At 47.7% G+C, this 17,687-nt stretch overlaps 1 protein-coding gene across 8 annotated transcripts in view; it reads left to right on the top strand.

The window, feature by feature from the left end:
• BLTP1 (bridge-like lipid transfer protein family member 1) overlaps positions 1-15,826 on the top strand; it is a 118,679-nt gene extending 102,853 nt beyond the window's left edge. For all 8 annotated transcript variants that reach the window (XM_037058586.1, XM_037058588.1, XM_037058591.1 and 5 more), the window contains 14 exons: positions 486-686; positions 1,250-1,429; positions 2,806-2,943; positions 3,759-4,013; positions 5,081-5,231; positions 5,626-5,783; positions 5,874-6,066; positions 6,280-6,497; positions 8,925-9,176; positions 10,126-10,329; positions 11,740-11,934; positions 12,355-12,489; positions 13,495-13,660; positions 15,416-15,826. In XM_037058586.1, the coding sequence (XP_036914481.1) occupies positions 486-686; positions 1,250-1,429; positions 2,806-2,943; positions 3,759-4,013; positions 5,081-5,231; positions 5,626-5,783; positions 5,874-6,066; positions 6,280-6,497; positions 8,925-9,176; positions 10,126-10,329; positions 11,740-11,934; positions 12,355-12,489; positions 13,495-13,660; positions 15,416-15,632 (2,663 nt within the window). In that variant the 3' untranslated portion in view covers positions 15,633-15,826. The remainder of the gene's footprint in view (positions 1-485; positions 687-1,249; positions 1,430-2,805; positions 2,944-3,758; positions 4,014-5,080; positions 5,232-5,625; positions 5,784-5,873; positions 6,067-6,279; positions 6,498-8,924; positions 9,177-10,125; positions 10,330-11,739; positions 11,935-12,354; positions 12,490-13,494; positions 13,661-15,415) is intronic.
• The last annotated feature ends 1,861 nt before the right edge of the window (positions 15,827-17,687 follow it).

The raw sequence follows: 17,687 nt of genomic DNA, 5'->3' as shown, positions 1-17,687 counted from the left end.
TGACTTCACTGAGCATTATCCCTTCTGTGTCCATCCATGCTGTTGCAAACGGTACAGCTATCTGCATTTGTGTGCCTTACACTGTCCCCACTGTCCCCACTGGAGCGCCGGCTCCCGCTGTTTCACGTGGGCTTGTGTGCAGTCTAGTTTGTCCCCTACCCGCTGCCTGAACCTCGCTGTTCTGCGTCTCTCCCGCGGCTGACTCCAGTGGTGCAAGTGAGAGAAGAAACAGGAAGCCAGGGGGCTGGTCGCTCACATGTACACGTGGCGCTGTCAGAGTGTTCAACCCTGGTTTGCCAAGTAAATTAATTGGAAAATACTCCTAAGACATCATTTTGTTTCCAAGGATTTAAAGCTATTGATGAGTTTGAGGTTGAGTGTTTCTAGTTTATCTTACAGTCATGCTGGGCTCCCGAGACTGTGTTGGTGACGGGCTTTGGTTTCCTGCGGCTTATAGAGGTTTCTGGTGTCTGTGTCGGCTGCAGGTTCAGCGGGCCTGGGCAGCCCTCTCGGCCGAAGCCGGCACAGCAGCAGCCAGTCAGATCTGACCACGTCCAGCAGCAGCTCGTCGGGGCTGAGCTTCACGGCCTGCATGTCCGACTTCTCGCTCTATGTGTTCCACCCGTACGGAGCTGGGAAGCAGAAGACTGCCGTCTCTGGCCTCACGACCGGGTCAGGGGCACTAGGTACGGCCGGCACGCTCGCCTCTTCCTCGCATGATGGCCCTGTGCAGGCTTTGAGCTTTTCAGAGCACGTGATGCCTTTCGTAATGGGCATAGACCGAGACCAGAAACTTAAAACATTTTTCCTCTTGGTAATATCTGCCCTGTCTGTACAAATAAGTAAAAGTATGTGATAAATAAGTAAGATAAATTAATTATACAAGAATTTTAAAACTTCTAGTATTTTACAAGTGATATGCACAGCACAATCTCTCTGGATATAGGTTTATTGGTGTAAGAAATTACACTCTACAAACAGTAAATTTTTAAAGTGTGTGCACCGTGTTCACTAATTTGCAGTGAGACTGTGGCCAGTGTCGCCATTATGGCTTGACTCTCATGGGCACCCTGAGCTGCAGGGGCAGCACTGCAGGTGCTCATTAGGCGGTTTTGCTGGGGCTCTTACCTCACTGACACGAGTTTACTCGGTGCTCACTTCCAGGGGTCGGGATAATGTCACGGAACTGCAGTGGGTGGTTGTGTGTGTGTGCACAGCATACATGTAAGTGTGTGTGTGTGTTTTAAAGGGAATGTGGATGAAGAACCCACTTCCGTCACTGGTCGGAAAGACTCACTAAGCATAAACCTTGAGTTTGTGAAAGTGAGTTTATCTCGGATACGACGATCAGGAGGCACCTCATTTTTTGAAAGTCAGTCTGTAAACAAATCTGCAAGCAAAATGGACACCACGCTCATCAATATATCTGGTATGCAGTTTTATAGTTTTTTAATTATATATTGTTTTCCAGAGTTAAATAAGGGCCTCCTTTTAACTGTGTTTGGGTATTCGATGCACCTGTCGTTAGGCTTTGGGTGGGAAAGGGAGGCCGGGGAGGAGCCGCCGTGCGGCCCAGAGTGCACTCACCTGTGTGAGGGTGCAGCTTCCAGGGGATGCAAAGAAAGATCACCTGGGGGCCAGGACACACCTCACCAAACTGCCAAAAACGGCTGCTTTTCTTCTCTACCGCTGACTGGTCAAATTTCTAATTTTTTACTTGATTTTCAAATGGCAAATTCATAAAACACTAAGGAGGAATGAGTTAAAGATGTTGCGCACACGTTTGATTTTGATTATTGAGAAGGGCTGCCCATAGCTACGGAGCCAGTCCCGATGCGGGCGGTACCCGAGCACTTGGCGCGTGTGCCAGGCCGGAGACCACGCTGCTCCTTCGGCACTTCCTGTGGGCATTGGGGCTGGCGGTGGTGGTTAGGAAACGGGAGGACAGCGTCGTCCCCAGAGTAGCATGTTATATCGTCCCCTGAGGACGGATCTCACCTCAAGTGCTTGGACTGTAAGAAACAAGGCAGAGCTGTATGTGAACCCTCAGCATCTCTGCACATGTGTTTCTGCACGTATGTTTCTGTACGTAAAAGAAGCGGTTCATTATGAAAGAATTCATGGCGGCATGGACATGGACAGTGGTGAAAGGGAGGAGGTATTGTGTTGAGAAATTGAAGAGAACCCACAGGTCTGTTGAGGAGCTGCAGGGGGGACAAGGTGGCCTCAGCCTTTGCACCTGGATGACAGGGACTGAGAGGTCACTAACTAGGTAGGAGATAAAGACGCACCTCCAGGGCAGGTGGGGCAGGCTGGGTGGCTGAGGGCTCAGGCTGACACCAAGAGCAGGTCCAGGCATGGCAGCTGGGAGCAGGCACACTCACAGACATCCACTGCTGCCCACCGCTGCCCGGTGAGTGGCCACTTCTGAGGGGGTACGTCCCGGCTGGCCCCCACAAGCCATTTGCCATAGTTGGGAAAAGCCTGGGGTCACAGCTGAAAGCCATCCCTGAGACTGACCTTTGGAGCCTCTCTGAGAATTTGCTGAGAAGTTGGCCATTCCAGCTTGCCCCCCTCACAGAAGGGGTGGAGCCAGTGGTGTTGGGCTGGGACGAGCTCTTCTCCCTCCTGGGGAAGGAGCCCATCATCACTTACTGATCAGACTGCACCACGGTCTTTGGTGTTTCGTGACTTGTAACAAGTGTAGCTCGAGTGTGGCAAGCACTGTGCAACACTGCACCATACCATGCAGAACATCGCAGGTCGGGAGTCGGCTCTAACAGGTCCTCTCTGTCTCTGCGCCAGCTGTTTGCGACATAGGCTCTGCGTCCTTTAAATACGACATGCGCCGACTCAGTGAGATCCTGGCATTCCCAAGAGCCTGGTACAGGAGAAGCATTGCAAGGCGCCTCTTCCTTGGAGACCAAACTATAAACTTGCCAAGTAAGTTTGTCGCGTGATTGGACTAATACTTTGGTTGCTTTTAATTTGGGCAGCACTAGTGACGAGACTGGTGGTTGGCGAGTCGCTCCATGCCTTTCCTTCCCTCGTGCAGAAGGCCTCTGTGAGCCCCGAGTGTGCAGGAGCGCAGTGCTCACTCAGCTGACTTGCGGCCGCTGAGTTTCTCTGTGTCTTTGTAGCACCTGCAGATGCGGAAATACGGGGCCCGGCACAAATAAGGCCCCTTTTTTGTGTCAAAATCTTTTATTATGAAGTCATAAGCATGTAGTTCTGTAACATAACACTATCACACTCAGGCACACCATATAACATTTTAGGTGAAATGTTTGAATTAAAACGGTAAATTATTACACCCATATTATTACCCTAGCAGCCACACTCCAGCAGGCCCTGTGTATTTCACCATGCAAGTCAGTCACGGGTAGTGAAGCATGGAAAACAGAAAGTGCTGGTTGGGGGCGGGCTACCATGGTGCCTGCGTTTTTCCTCCTGGATGTAGACAGTGCTGCCGGATGAAACTGTGGAAGTGAGAGGTGGAGCTAGCAGGGCACAATTCGGAGTGGGCGACGTCGGTCTAGGTCCACCCCATGTCTGTGAAAGGGGCACGCGGTGCCTCTCTAGCCCTTCTCCCAGCATTCCTGGTGGGAGGCTCGTGGTGAACTGTAAGCTTCTGCACTTGCATCAAACAGAGAACCAGAAGAAATGCATAATGGGATTAGAAGTGGTAACAGTGGCAACATTTATTTTGCGACATGCTCATTTTATGGTTAATTGCTTTTGTTTCTGCATCTTGTTAGCATCTGGCCCAGGGACACCTGACTCCATTGAGGGGGTGAGCCAGCACCTGTCCCCAGAGTCCTCGAGGAAGGCCTACTGCAGGACCTGGGAGCAGCCCAGCCAGTCGGCCTCCTTCACACACATGCCCCCGTCCCCCAGCGTGTTCAGTGAGCACCTGGCGAACAGCACCATGTCACCGGGGGCGGCGCAGAGCCTCAAGTCCCCCGCGTCCGTGAGGTCCAGGAGCGTGTCGGATTCCTCCGTGCCCCGGAGAGGTGACATTGCCTGTTCTCACTGGCCCTCCTGTGCCCAGATCAAGGTCTTAGCGAGTTCCCCCCAGATCTCTGCCCCTCTGCAGGCAGGTCTGACCTTGCAGGTCTCTGCGCATGGTGGCGGGCAGGGGTTGGACAACCAAGCAGCAACCCCTGGAAGTTTCTGCCTGCAGAGAAGACAGCTGGGTGCTAGCAGCTTTGGAAAGGAAGGCGGAGAGGGGGGAATGGGCCTATTTTAGTGTGCTCCGTGTGGTGTGGTGATTTTGTTTGTTTTTTCAATTACAGTTTACACGCAGTATCATTTTGCATGAGTCTCAGGTGTGCAGCAGAGTGGTTAGACAGTCATGTACTTTACACACTGGCCCCCCAGTATATCTAGGACCCACCCGGCACCATTCACAGTTATCACATTGTCATTGACTGTGTTCCCTACCCTGTACTTCAAATTCCTGCGACTATCAGTCTGTGTTTCTCAATGGTTTCGTTTTTTTTAGAAGTCAAACAAACCTTCGATGTTAGAAGTTTTGATATTGGAAAAGTTAATCTCTTAGTATTCATTCGGTCAGTCTTTTGGTGACTTAGTGTTTTTTGAACTGTCGTGTGCTCACACTCTACTTGTGTCTGAACTTATAAAAACGAGCAAGTAGTTCATGTCATGAAATGAGAGAGAGTGCAATGAGCGCACGTGGGATTCCTGACGCCCGTGAGACCCAGGAGGTAGGCCCACGGCAGCCTCAGCATCGCGGAGTGGCCCTGGCTGGCGGTCCTGTCTTGGCTGGTAGCAACCACGGGTTTCCTGCTCTGCTGAGAAAGCCTGGGGACCGAGGGACCCGTGCTGCCACGTCCCGTGCACACCCACGGTGGCGCAAGTGCAGGGCTTCCTGAGCTTCCAAAGGCACGGCCGCGGGCATCCGCAGGCCGCCGTTGGGGAATGGCCCGCTCTCCGAGGAGAGGCCTGAACACGAGAGCGCCGCATCCGCAGTTCTGGGGCCGAGGTGATGAGTGGTTTTTGCATTGTAATCACTGAGTATCTGTGTGAATAAGTGTGCATTTGTTTTTTCTTGTTTTAGATTCACTTTCAAAAACATCAACTCCTTTCAACAAGTCAAACAAAGCGGCGAGTCAACAGGGGACCCCGTGGGAAACACTTGTTGTGTTTGCTATCAACCTGAAGCAATTAAACGTTCAGATGAATATGAGTAATGTGATGGGAAACACAACGTAAGCTATTCTGATTCAAAGAGGTGTACTTAATCGTCAGTTTTAATTGTTCTTATATTGTGGTAAAGCAGTTCAAAACCTTTTTTTAATGCTGAAATGTTTGAAACAGTAAAAACAGTTGAGAAAAGTATAATATTGCTCTATCCTGACAATGCCTTAATCTAATCCTAAAGCTCCTATAAAACAACATGAAATATGGTTGAAAAAGAGAAAATTATAAGTAAAACAGCATAACTTTCTAGCTAAGCAAAAAGCCTCATCATAAATATTAACATTTAAACATTTATCAGTTTTTATAGTCAACTTCTTTTTAAACTTTGTTGAAATCATCTAACTCTTGCTGTAAGTCATGCCGCTGGAAGCGGTGTGTCTCACTGGCAACCTTCTTCTGTAGTTGGACCACGAGCGGCTTGAAGAGCCAGGGCCGTCTGTCGGTAGGAAGTCACCGCGACCGGGAGATCAGCATGTCCGTGGGGCTGGGGAGGTCCCAGTTAGACTCCAAGGGGGGCGTCGTTGGCGGGACCATCGATGTCAATGCTCTGGAGATGGTCGGTATGTTGACATTCCACAGTTTTTAAAAACTGATTTTGGGGAGTTGTTCCCAGTGGGCGTTTCTGCAAACAGCGACTGTGTTTGTTTCAGCACATATTTCTGAACACCCGAATCAGCAGCCCAGTCACAAGATCCAGGTCACCATGGGCTCTACTGAGGCCCGCGTGGACTACATGGGCTCCAGCATCCTCATGGGCATCTTCAGCAATGCCGACCTCAAGCTGCAGGACGAGTGGAAGGTGAACCTGTGCACCGCCCCGGACTCCAGCATGGCCGATAAGAGGTATTGGGGAGGAGAGGGCGCCTCCGCACTCCACCCGCTGCTCCGCGCGCCGGCCGCCATCCCAGGAGAGGCCCACGGCAGGCCCTTTGCTGCAGAATGATTCTCCGTCGTGCACTCAGTGGGAACGAAAGTCGGGTGGGGAGGGGAACTCTCCGCGTGCTTTTAAACTGTCCTCTGTAAGGTACCTGATGAAGACTCTGCTTTATGTTCTAGTGAGATTTTTGTCCATGGAGATCTGAAGTGGGATATTTTCCAAGTGATGATATCAAGATCAACCACCCCAGACCTGATAAAAATAGGAATGAAGCTCCAGGAATTTTTCACGCAACAGTTTGACACCAGCAAACGAGCTCTGTCTACCTGGGGACCCGTTCCTTACCTTCCACCCAAGGCCGTGCCAAACAACCTGGAGAGAAGTTCGCAAGAGCAGTGTAAGAGTTAGAATTGAGCCTGCGTGTGTGCTTATCTTTGAGTGACCATGGTAAAGCCCTCACTTAAAGCCATGCAGTGCCCGTGCGCCACACTAACAAAGTGAGCCCTACACTCTTCTCCAGCTTGCTCAGTGGTGCACCGATCCCTGCCCACCAGTGGGATTTGCGGCCTTCCTCCGAGAAGTCCCCCTGTCCCCCAGCAGCAGCTCCCCGAAACCCCCGAATACTTTGTCCCAGTCCTGCGTTCTCCCCAGACAGTGGGCTGTGGAGTCAGAGGGTCTGCGCGGCCCGGTAGTGCCGGGTCACATTCGACACATCGCTGCTTTCCCTCGGTGCTTCAGCCAGCAGATGCTCAGCGAGTTCGGCCGTGTCCTTAAGCGCTGTTTCAGGTGCAGAAGATCTGGTGGATGAGGTTCCAGCCTTATGAAGTTGACACACTAATGGGAGAGACAGTCCACAACTAGTTTGCTAACTAAAATGAAGGCAATTTTAGGTAGAGAAGTGCTAGGAAAAGGGCCAAAGCAGGAGAAGGAGATGGAGAGCCAGTGTGTGGGGGTGGCCCTTGCCAGAGAGGGGGGTCAGGGATAGCTGTTCTCAAGAGAAAGGTCTAGGCTGAGACCTGGGGGAGGAGCGTCCAGGGGCTCGGGAGGGGGCTGAGCCCCTGCAATGGGAGGAAACCGGCTTTGTTTGAGGACCTGTCAGGCGCCACCGTGTGGAGCAGGGTGAGGGAGCAAGAGAAGGCTGGGCCTGGACTCAGAGAGGTGGGCCACAGATAAGGGTCATCACGTGGTGGGTGGGCAGCTGTTGGAGAGTTTGAACAGACTTGGCATTTAACTTTGTCTGAAAATAATCCTTTGGGACATGTTGCCTTGGCCACCATGGGGAGGAGAGACCGCAGGCGGCTGAGAGTGGCAGGAAGGGGACCAAGCACAGCTGCTGCCACCGTGACACACATTCATACCACCTCAGTGAGGGGGCTGCTGCGGGAGCCTGGCTAGACCAAGGGGCTATAGCCAGGGGACAGAGGTGACACTGGCAAAAAGTTGTTAGAGTCAGGGTAATTTTTAATGATTTTTTTGTTGTCACAGAAGCAATACTTGTACATTGGGGAAAAAACTAGAAAATACAAGCAAAAAATAAAGACATGTCATTCCGCCCAGAAATCACCCCCATGAACACCTGGTGGCCCGGACCCCCAGACACTCTTTTGTGCACCTGTGTGTGTGTGTGTGTACGCGCTTCCTGCCAAAGTGCCCACCCTGGTGCACAGCCGTTTTCACCAGCGCCTCCCACGCTCCATGTCACTGCTTTGCTTGCTCTAGCCTGGGACTGCATCCCATAGCTGCCCTAAAATTATCCTAAAACCATCCAAAGCAGGATCTCTGGTTCAAGGTCACAGGTTAATCTGGTTTTGTGCCTTTACTCTTTTAATTCAGCATAATCCTTTTTTTAATGACCTCACTTGTTTGAGAGATTTGGACAATTGTCCTGCAGAATATTCTACCTTCTAGATATCTTTCAGTTGCTTCCCTGTGGCTTTATTTATTTTGTTCCTCTCGTGCCTGTATTTTCTTTCGACTGGAATTGGTATCAGGTGCATACAAGTAGAGGGAAGTGTCCCCAAATGCCTGGCCTGGCTTCTCTAAAAAGTCCTTGACATGGAAGACATGCCTAGGGACTCGTTTCCGATTAGAGGGAACTAGGGACACACCAACTAAACAGTGCACGGTCCCTCATCGGGTCTGGAATGAGAGCTGTGGGGACAGCCAGAAAGGACATCATTGCGAGAGTGAGTGGGGACACAAATTAGTGTATCTCCAGAGGAAGCAGAGTGTCTCACACGCGACTGTGTGTCGGAGGGCCCTGGACACCTCACTGAGATGCAGGCTCCAACACCGCAGATGGGGGCCATCGGGCTGTGCCTTCCCGACAAGGACCAGGTGGTGCTGATGGTCCTCAGGCCTCACTTTTGAGGAGCAAGGGTACAAAAGAGTAAAAAAAGTTACTGAAAATCAGGGGACTGCGTTTGATTTCCAGGTCTTGTGGTCCCTTGTTTCTCGAGACCTCTCTGCTTCACTCATCAGATCCAGACGAAAGCCCCGCTCACAGAGCTGCTGTGAGGATGGTGGGGGCTGTTGCGGGCCAGTGAGTTGCTACAGCAGTGTCAGTCGTGCTGTCACGAGCAGTGGCTCCTCTTCTGTGTGTCCGTCCCTGTGCAGCGCCTTTCCCAAGGCTGCTCGTTAGTTCCCCGGCCATAGCAACCAGGGCTTCCCTTGCCTGAGGCCCCGCTGCCCCGCCCCCCCCCGCCCCCCCCCCCCCCCCCCCGCCGCTGTGGAAAGGAGTCCTGCTGCCCGCTGGCTCCTGCCACTGCCGGCCAGGTTGTGCGTGGCAGGCAGCCAGGACAGGTGCTGTTTGGTTCTCTTGCAGTGCTGGACGCCGCGCACCACCGGCACTGGCCCGGCGTGCTGAAGGTGGTGTCGGGATGCCACATCTCCTTGTTCCAGATCCCGCTGCCAGAGGACGGGATGCAGTTCGGAGGGTCGATGAGCTTGCACGGCAATCATATGACACTGGCTTGTTTTCATGGTCCGAATTTCCGCTCAAAATCCTGGGCCCTTTTTCACTTGGAAGAACCAAACATTGCTTTTTGGACCGAAGCTCAGAAAATCTGGGAGGATGGTAAACTGGCACATTCCTAGCTCTTGCTCTTTTCTGTCTCCTGATAAGATAGTATTACCTGGCAGAGTGATTTTTTTCTTAGGTGCATATTTTGTTTCTTCTTACAATATTCCTGAAGTCTGTCTCTGTTGTCACGTGGCTGACATGGCAAGGAGTTCACTGCCATGAGTCAGTATCCGCGAACCTGGGAAAGGACTTATTCCTGAACCTGCCATCTGTTCCGGTTCTGATGTAGGCATTCAGGTATCTGCTGCTGTGGCCGTAGTCATGGTGGCCGCCACTGAAATGTCTTACGTGAGCAGGAGAGTCTCACAAAGTCGGAGAAGGGCGTCTTCTTAGTGGCCGTGTCAGGAAGGGATCCTGTCAAGACTGAAGACTGAAGTGTAAAGCTGTGAAGGCCAGGGCAGGGCTCTGGTTTCACCTGGTTTCACCTCGTATTTGTGGTGATAAACCCAGTTCCTTGCAGCTGTAACTTCCTACTTAGTGGTTTTGGTTTTTTTAATAATTTTTTAAAGATTTTACTTATTTATTTATCTTTAGAGGGGATGGAGAGAGGGAGAGAAACATCAATGTATGGTTGCCTTTCGTGCGTCCCCTGCTGGGAGTTGGCCTGCAGGGAACCGGCCTGCAACCCAGGCATGTGCCCTGACTGGGAATCGAACCGCGATCCTCTGGTTCGCAGGGCCGCGCTCAATCCACTGAGCTACACCAGCCAGGGCCCTATTTAGTGGTTTTTAATTGACCATAAACATGACGGTGCTGTCCACCTCACTGGGATGAACTGAGTTGTAACAAAGAGAAAGCAGCATCACTTGTGACAATTTTTCTCACTTAGTTCCTCATGCTCACAATCCTCTTTATGACTTGGTTAAATCTGTTGCTCTTAAGGCCACACTGTTTTCTTGCACTTAATACAGTCTGTTACATCAAGAAACTTCTTTTCCTCTAGGCTCGGGTGATCATTCTACATACATTGTACAGACTCTGGATTTTCACCTGGGCCACAACACCATGGTCACCAAACCCTGTGGCGCTCTGGAAAGCCCCATGGCGACAATAACCAAGATAACACGGCGTCGCCATGAGAACCCACCCCACGGAGTGGCGAGTGTGAAGGAGTGGTTCAATTATGTTACGGCCACGAGAAATGAAGGTCAAAAGTTTGATTTTTTTTTTTTTGAAGATACTTGTTTTTTCTGTTCTGTGCTCTTTGGACTGTTTAGCATTTAAGTGGAGGGAGTACTTTTATTTCTTCAATTAAACAAGCCTTGTTCTAGGCCTGGTGCCTTAGTGACAATATCGGTGCCGGCTTCACTGCCCCAAGGAGGCAACATCTCGCGGACTTAAATTAGTTTACATGTAACGGAAAACATTCAAAATAGAATTGGCCTACGTAAATGAAATTAAGTTTACTTCATGGTGATTGGAAAAATATTTTCACACTAATGCTTAAACATTTCAGGTTTGGGCAAGTTATTGCATAGCTAAGTAAGAGAATGCCACAAACTTAAGGTTCTGGATAAAGTAAAATGAAACTAAATAATATTATTCCTACAAAGTGGAAGGTTTTAACGAGAGTGGTTTGGGCGAGTTTTTTCCTTTGATTAGATTCAACAGTCTTGTAATAATGTAGTCATGAACAGTTTTATTTTATGCTTGTTTTGTGTTCAAGGTTATAGCACTGCTTTTACCAAATTGTTTCACTTCTATTGGAAAGCTGACTAGATTGAGACATATTAAGATGGGAATGTTTTACTTAAAAATGACTTTGCAAAATATGAAAGATGATGGCCTGGGCCCATGGAAAACAGCTACCGTGGCACAGGCCGCCCCCAGGAGGGAAGACTGAGAACAGGGGAGAAGGAAGCACCTGGGAGCACTGTGCGCGCAGTGATGTTCTTCCCTCCAAATGTGTGTTATGGGGGGGGGGGCTTTGGGGCTGGGGCACGCTGGAGGGGCTGGTGGCCTACTGAACTGCTGCCTCTGTGCCTGGTGCTAAGACAACCATAGTGTAATCGTGGCACATTTGTTGAGGAAAATCAGGACTTCTGCCTGATTTCAAGATCAGGGTTGTGTTTAATCACAAATTCTGTAGTAATGAAGTATTCAATGTGTGAAGAACGCTGGGATTAATGACACTCTTAAATTCAGACATGAATTCAGTTGAGAATAATATTTATTTTAAAGTTCAAGCAACAAAAACCGAAATGGATAGTATTATTGGATTTAATCCAAAATCATGTTACAAAGCCTCAGTCTTGAGAATAGTTATATGTGTTACTATTTATGTATATGTGTATATACGTTTACATAAATATAAATCGCTCTATTTTAGCACTATGTTTATTTATATAGATATATGTATACCCCTATCTATGTATATATAGAGAGAATGTAACTATTCTCAAGACCACAACCCTATATGGCTCTATGTTTTCAAATGTGAGTTTATTTTCCACCTTTGGAAATGATAAAAGTGCTCGTATCAGAGTTTCACGAAAGCTGTAGGCTTACCCGTGCCTGTTGGTTTAATTTGGTGCTTACTGGCCCCTCATGCCCATAGAGCTGAACCTGCTTCGCAACGTGGATGCTAACAACTCGGAGAACAGCACCACGGTGAAGAACGCCAGCCTGCTGAGCGGGTTCAGGGGCGGCTCCTCCTACAACCACGAAACAGAGACTATCTTTGCGTTGCCGAGGATGCAGCTTGACTTCAAGTCCATTCACGTTCAAGAACCACAAGAACCTTCGTTACAAGGTATGTCGAAAAACGACCTTTAGTTTCTCACGTTACTAAGAAAATTCTAAAGGAACCTCAAGCAACGCTCTTCCCGCAGGTTATTTCTGTGATATCAATATAATCTGATGAGACTGATATCCTGGGTCAAATTGATTTTCTTACCAGCCACATGACTTACAGCACGTAATTTAATCCATTTGCGCCTCTCTCTCAGTAGAATAGAGGATAATAACAGGACTTCATTCGTGGGGGTTTACGAGGAATGAACGGCACACACTTGACACTGTCGTCACTCTGCAAGTCACACCCAGAAGCCGCTCCTTTCCCCATCGTTGCCCTCAGGGGGATACACGTACACAGACCCCATCAGTCCCTCACTGCCTCGCAGAGAGAGACTTAGGTTGTCCCCCTTTACAGTAAAGGGACTCTGCCTTGCAGATGCCAGCCTGAAGCCCAAGGTGGAGTGCAGCGTGGTGACCGAGTTCACTGATCACATCTGCGTGACCATGGATGCCGAGCTCATCATGTTCCTCCATGACCTCGTGTCGGCCTACCTTAAAGAGAAGGAGAAAGGTGCGTGGGGTCGTCGTGTTTGCGGGTTGTGGTTTTTCTTTCAAGCCTCAGGAAGGCAGCTGTCTGCCATTTATATGGGCTTTTATGGGCTGAGGTACACAAAAAGAATGTGTCTCCTTCCTCCAGGAACAGCGAATGTCACTGAATAAGTACCCGTAAGTAATCTATCAGTAAGACCGTGGGACAGACCCAGTGTCCGCCAGGTACACACAGCGCTCCTCTGTAGCCATGCTTTGCACCGGGTGGTATTTCATGTCACACTGTTTCCATGTGCGTGTGGACATTACTGGGATGTGCAGGAGTTTCTCAGAGTAGGAAAAGAAAACCTCTTTGAAGAAATGTTACTACTCAGGTGAAATGACTAAGGGAAACAACAGCATACTAAAGTAGCGTGTTGTCTATTATTTATGATCACCAGCTTAGTAAGACTGTCGTTCGTAAGACAGTTGAGTGTTCGCTACATAGAGTGCAAAGCCTGCTTACAGAAAAAGCTTCTAAGTTAGTTGCCACTGTTCAAATGCACATACAGCCGTTAACACACTACAACCATTGGGCCGCACGTTCTAAATGAATGGATTGTATGGTGTGTGGATTACATCTCAACAAAGCGGCAAAAGTAACAAGCCGCTCACCTGAATCCACTCTTTGGGAAACCCACAGCTGTCAGTTCAGCGCCCCAGGCCTGTGGTCAGAGAAGTCCCGTGTCCTTGCCCATTCGTCTTAGGCCCCCAGATACACGTAAAACCTGTGCCGTCACTCAAAAATAAATGATGGCATAATTGTAAGACAATGAAAGAACTTTGATAATTATCTTTCTCTAAGCAATATTAATTATTGACACTTATTTATAGCTTATATAAAAATACTACTTTTTAAGAAATGTAATTAAATGAGGCTGTGGCCAGTTCATAGATAAAATGACAAGGGGAGCCAATTATTGTTTGTGCAGTGGTTTAAAGTAAACTGATAAACATTTGCAATACTAATCTATTGTTTTCATCATAGCCATTTTCCCACCTCGCATTTTATCGACTCGGCCAGGACAGAAAAGTCCGGTCATCGTCCACGATGATGCTGCCTCCGACAAGGACAGACAAGACGGGATCGCCTACACCACCGTGGACTGGAGGGACTTCCTGTGCAACACGTGGCACTTGGAGCCCACGCTCAGGTCAGCAGTGGCATGTGTGTCTGCCTAGACGCTGCGGGCGCTCAAGAAAGGGTCACAGTTAGGTGTCAAGTTATTAAATGCTTTTCACCAAAATGCACATTTAGAAGTGAGCCAGTGGGCCCTGTATAAGCAGAAAGTGACTTCGTGTTGGTAATTTGTATGCAGTGAAATGTGTCGTAACCAAATCAACAAAACACTTCAGTATGAATAGCACATAAATGCATGAGAAATATTCACAGTGTCAATACTAAGGAACAACTCTAAAATATTGCTAAGGTCAAAATGCATAGAACTGCTTAGAGAATCTGTTTTGTATTTGTTAAGTCTAAGTAAACACAACTGGCTAGTGAAGTCAGCCCCTCACTGAGTTGGTTCTGTGACCTTAAGGGAAACAGTGGGTAACACAACAGTGCTGCACAGGCCAAGTGGTGTAAGTAAGAGTTGAGGTTCCACAACGTTGTGACGAAATGTTGTTAACGACTCACTGTGTCCTCTAATTTGAAAGGAGCATATGATGGTTCATTTACCGTAAGTACGCTCCTTCCTCCAGCAAACTGGCGTGCAACTCCTCGATGTGAGGCGGGGCTGGACAGCGTGGTGCAGGGCTGGGGTGCTAAGCCCTGCTTTTTGGAGAAGTGGCTCGCCCAGTGGCCCTAAGAACTGCTCTCTGCATCAGTTGCTGCACAGTAAAAATTTAGAAAATGGTATGACGTGCCATGTAGGGTTGTTACGGTGGTAACATAAGTTAATCAGCACCAAGTGCTTATGACTGTTAAGAGTTTCAGGAGGTCTGAGCTGAGTACCAGCCTTTCCCCTCATTGAAACAGTGGGAGAGCAGCTGGAAATCACAATGACAATTTTCTTACTGATGAAGCCGGTAACAGTCTGTGGTTTGGGTGTCGAGCAACAGTGGCTCTCCACCACAGAGTCCAGGCTGGGCTGCCCCCGGGGGGCTCAGCGCCACAGGCCCCTGCGGGGTGGCTGGAGCCGTGCAGCCAGGAGCACCGGGTGCTCACCTAGCCATGGGCCGGCAGCCGGGAACAGTCTGGCCTCGCCGATTTAGGGGCCTGTCCTTGAAAAACTTGTGGTGGCATAAAGGGACAGACCACCATGAGAGAAGGCAGGGTGGAGGGAACCGAACTACACCACTCTGTTTCTCCCTTAGTGTGCAATCAGATGAACCTTCAGAAAGGGGTGGCTCAAGGCCAGGAGCGTTTCACGCGTGGCCGTTCTTCCATGTGGAAAGGAAGGAACTGGAAGGAAACGGCACTTCCTTAGAACATGCTGAGTACATGGCAAACACTCTGCATATTTTACCCCCTCCCATTGTGCCACATACACGAACTTGTGTTTTTTCAGCTTTACTGAGGTGTAATTGACAAAACAGGAAGATATTTGAAGTGTATGTCATCCTGACTTCCTATACATTGTGGAAGGACTTCTCCCACCAAGTTAATTAACATCTTTTAGAGTGAACCAGATGTCCTTTAAATGTTTAAGATGGCTATGTAACACTAGGCTTGAAAGAAGTTCACTGACCCCCATTACTGTGTGTGGGCTTATTAAGGCTACTGATAATCACGTTTTTTTTTAATGCTATTACAGTGAACCCAAGAATCGTAGGTGAGATTAATCAGATGCACCTACTGAAAATACTTTGTCTTGAGCATATAATGGAGACTAGTGATGTCTTGAACTTCCTTCAGGACAGTGCTGGGACACCGTGCTCCTAATTCTTGTTTATCCTTATTTTAGATTAATTTCTTGGACTGGAAGGAAGATCGATCCAGTAGGCGTTGATTACATTCTTCAAAAGCTGGGCTTCCACCACGCCAGGACTACCATCCCCAAGTGGCTTCAGAGAGGGGTCATGGACCCCCTGGACAAGGTTCTGTCCGTCCTCATCAAAAAGCTGGGGACTGCACTACAGGATGAGAAGGAGAGGAAAGGAAAGGACAAGGAAGAACACTAAAAAGTCACTTGATCTGTGAACACATTGTGATTGTGTCCATTAAGTTTTATGACACTGGTTTTTTTGTATAGTAAAATTATTTTAAATATAACTTTAAAATAATTCTAATTTTGTGGCCATTATATTGAAGGTTTTTAAGTTAACCTGTTTGTTCTAGTCCCACCATTCTGTATACAGTGAAGTCCTGCATGATGCAGATTTTGTGAAAAACTAGACTAAGATACGTACGCCTGCTCCCTAGGGTCTATAAACTGTGTTACGTGCAGTGCGATTTCCGCACCTCCAAACACTTTCAAAGTAACTGTGAATTTCTTGTTATTGGCCATATTTTTAGGAGGAATCTTGTTTATAATGTGATATTTGGTTATTAATTACTTTTTCTTTTTTAACGCAGACTTGTATAAATATCTATTTGTATATAGTTTGAGTAATTGTGATGTGATTAAATATTATTATAATATTGTTTGCCGCTACTGTAATAAAGTGACAATAATTGGTTTCAGTCTGTAGTTGGTTTTGGGTTTTTTTCTTCCCTGGATAGCTTTTTAAAATAGTAGCGGCCTGCCCTGGGTCAGTTACTGCATGTTTTCATAGAAGATAAGCAGTGCTTATAACAACGATGTCCGTATAAAAAAACGAGCTCGAGGAAGGTGCCCCCAGGGAGAGGCACAGCAGGCGCTGCAGAAACAGCAGCTATTCTAGTTCCCAACTACTGCCCAGCACGGCTGTTTTCATTAGCATGTGTCCTTTATGTGTACGTCTAAATGATTCTGTGCATGTGAAGGTGGGTGCATGTGCATATATGTTTTGTGCTTATGAAGGTATATGTATAATGTACATGCATTAGTGTAATAAAAAGATTTTAAAAAGATAGAAAATCTAAAATATTCAAAAGTAGCTGTGATACTTTTAATTACAACTCAGGTGTAAAATCAGCCAAGTCGGTACAATCCATTTAAAATTGAGTGAACAATAGAACTGAAGAACCTCGAGCTACAAAACACCTCAAGAAAGCCTCTGGTGCTTAATCTTGCACTGGGGTAAATAAGGCAGTATTCTCTCTGACAGATTCTAAAAAACAAAAACAAAACAAAACCCTCCAGAAAACTCAAGATACTTAGTCAGTCAAGGGCATGTTTTGATGGATGGATGGACAGATATCTGGATAGACAGACAGAAAGTGGTCTAGGGGAATTAATAATGGTTTGCTATTGTCACACTGCAACTCAGCAGCACAATGCAAACTAAAGCCGCAGTGACCGGAAACTTTGTATTCCTCCCGGGAGCCCGCTCATCTGCCATCTCATCCCTCCGGGCCCCCCAGGCACCCTTGCCCTGGGGGCTATGGGAACACTGTGTCCACTGCGCCAACCTTCCGGAGAAGCTAATTCTGTGCCCACTTTAGATTTAAGATGATACTGTCAGAAAGTTGCTTCATCGAACAAAATAACTGAAACTTAGTACCAAGTTAACTTCATAGTTTGATAGACTATGGTCACGACAAGATGTTACCATTAAGAGAAAGTGCATGCAGGGGTAAATATAAAATTATTTCAGAAGAAAATATATATATATATATATGCTTTATCTGTAAGGTAATTTTTACCCGTTCCTTTTACTTATTGAGCTTTTATTTCTATTGCCTGTCTCTCCTGAGATTTGATCCTAATGTAATTATGTATGTCTGTGCTTGGAAGTTTCGTTCATCATCCTTATCACGCTTCTTGGCAACATTTGAATATTCTCAATTTCTTGTGGCCAACAGTTTCTAAATGTTACTAAGTAAAATTCTGGATTGAGTTAGATTACAATTACTAAATGACACTTCATCAAAATGACATAATCAACACATTTTGATAATCACTAAACATAGGCTTTAACTGAAAACGCACTGCTTAATGAGAAGAATTAAGCTGCTTTTTTTTTTTCACGCAATTAGCCCCGGTATTTGTGGGTGGATATTACTTCTTGCTGTAAGGCGGTATAACTCCATTGATTCTATTGTTTGTTTTTTTCTTTTTGGGTAAAGCGATTTTACTCTTCAGAAACCTGGTC

Source organism: Sturnira hondurensis, unplaced genomic scaffold, assembly GCF_014824575.4.
Source record: "Sturnira hondurensis isolate 20B ecotype Veracruz unplaced genomic scaffold, ASM1482457v3 Scaffold0010128, whole genome shotgun sequence".
Lineage (NCBI taxonomy): Eukaryota > Metazoa > Chordata > Mammalia > Chiroptera > Phyllostomidae > Sturnira > Sturnira hondurensis.
This window is presented reverse-complemented; position numbering and strand designations above follow the sequence as displayed.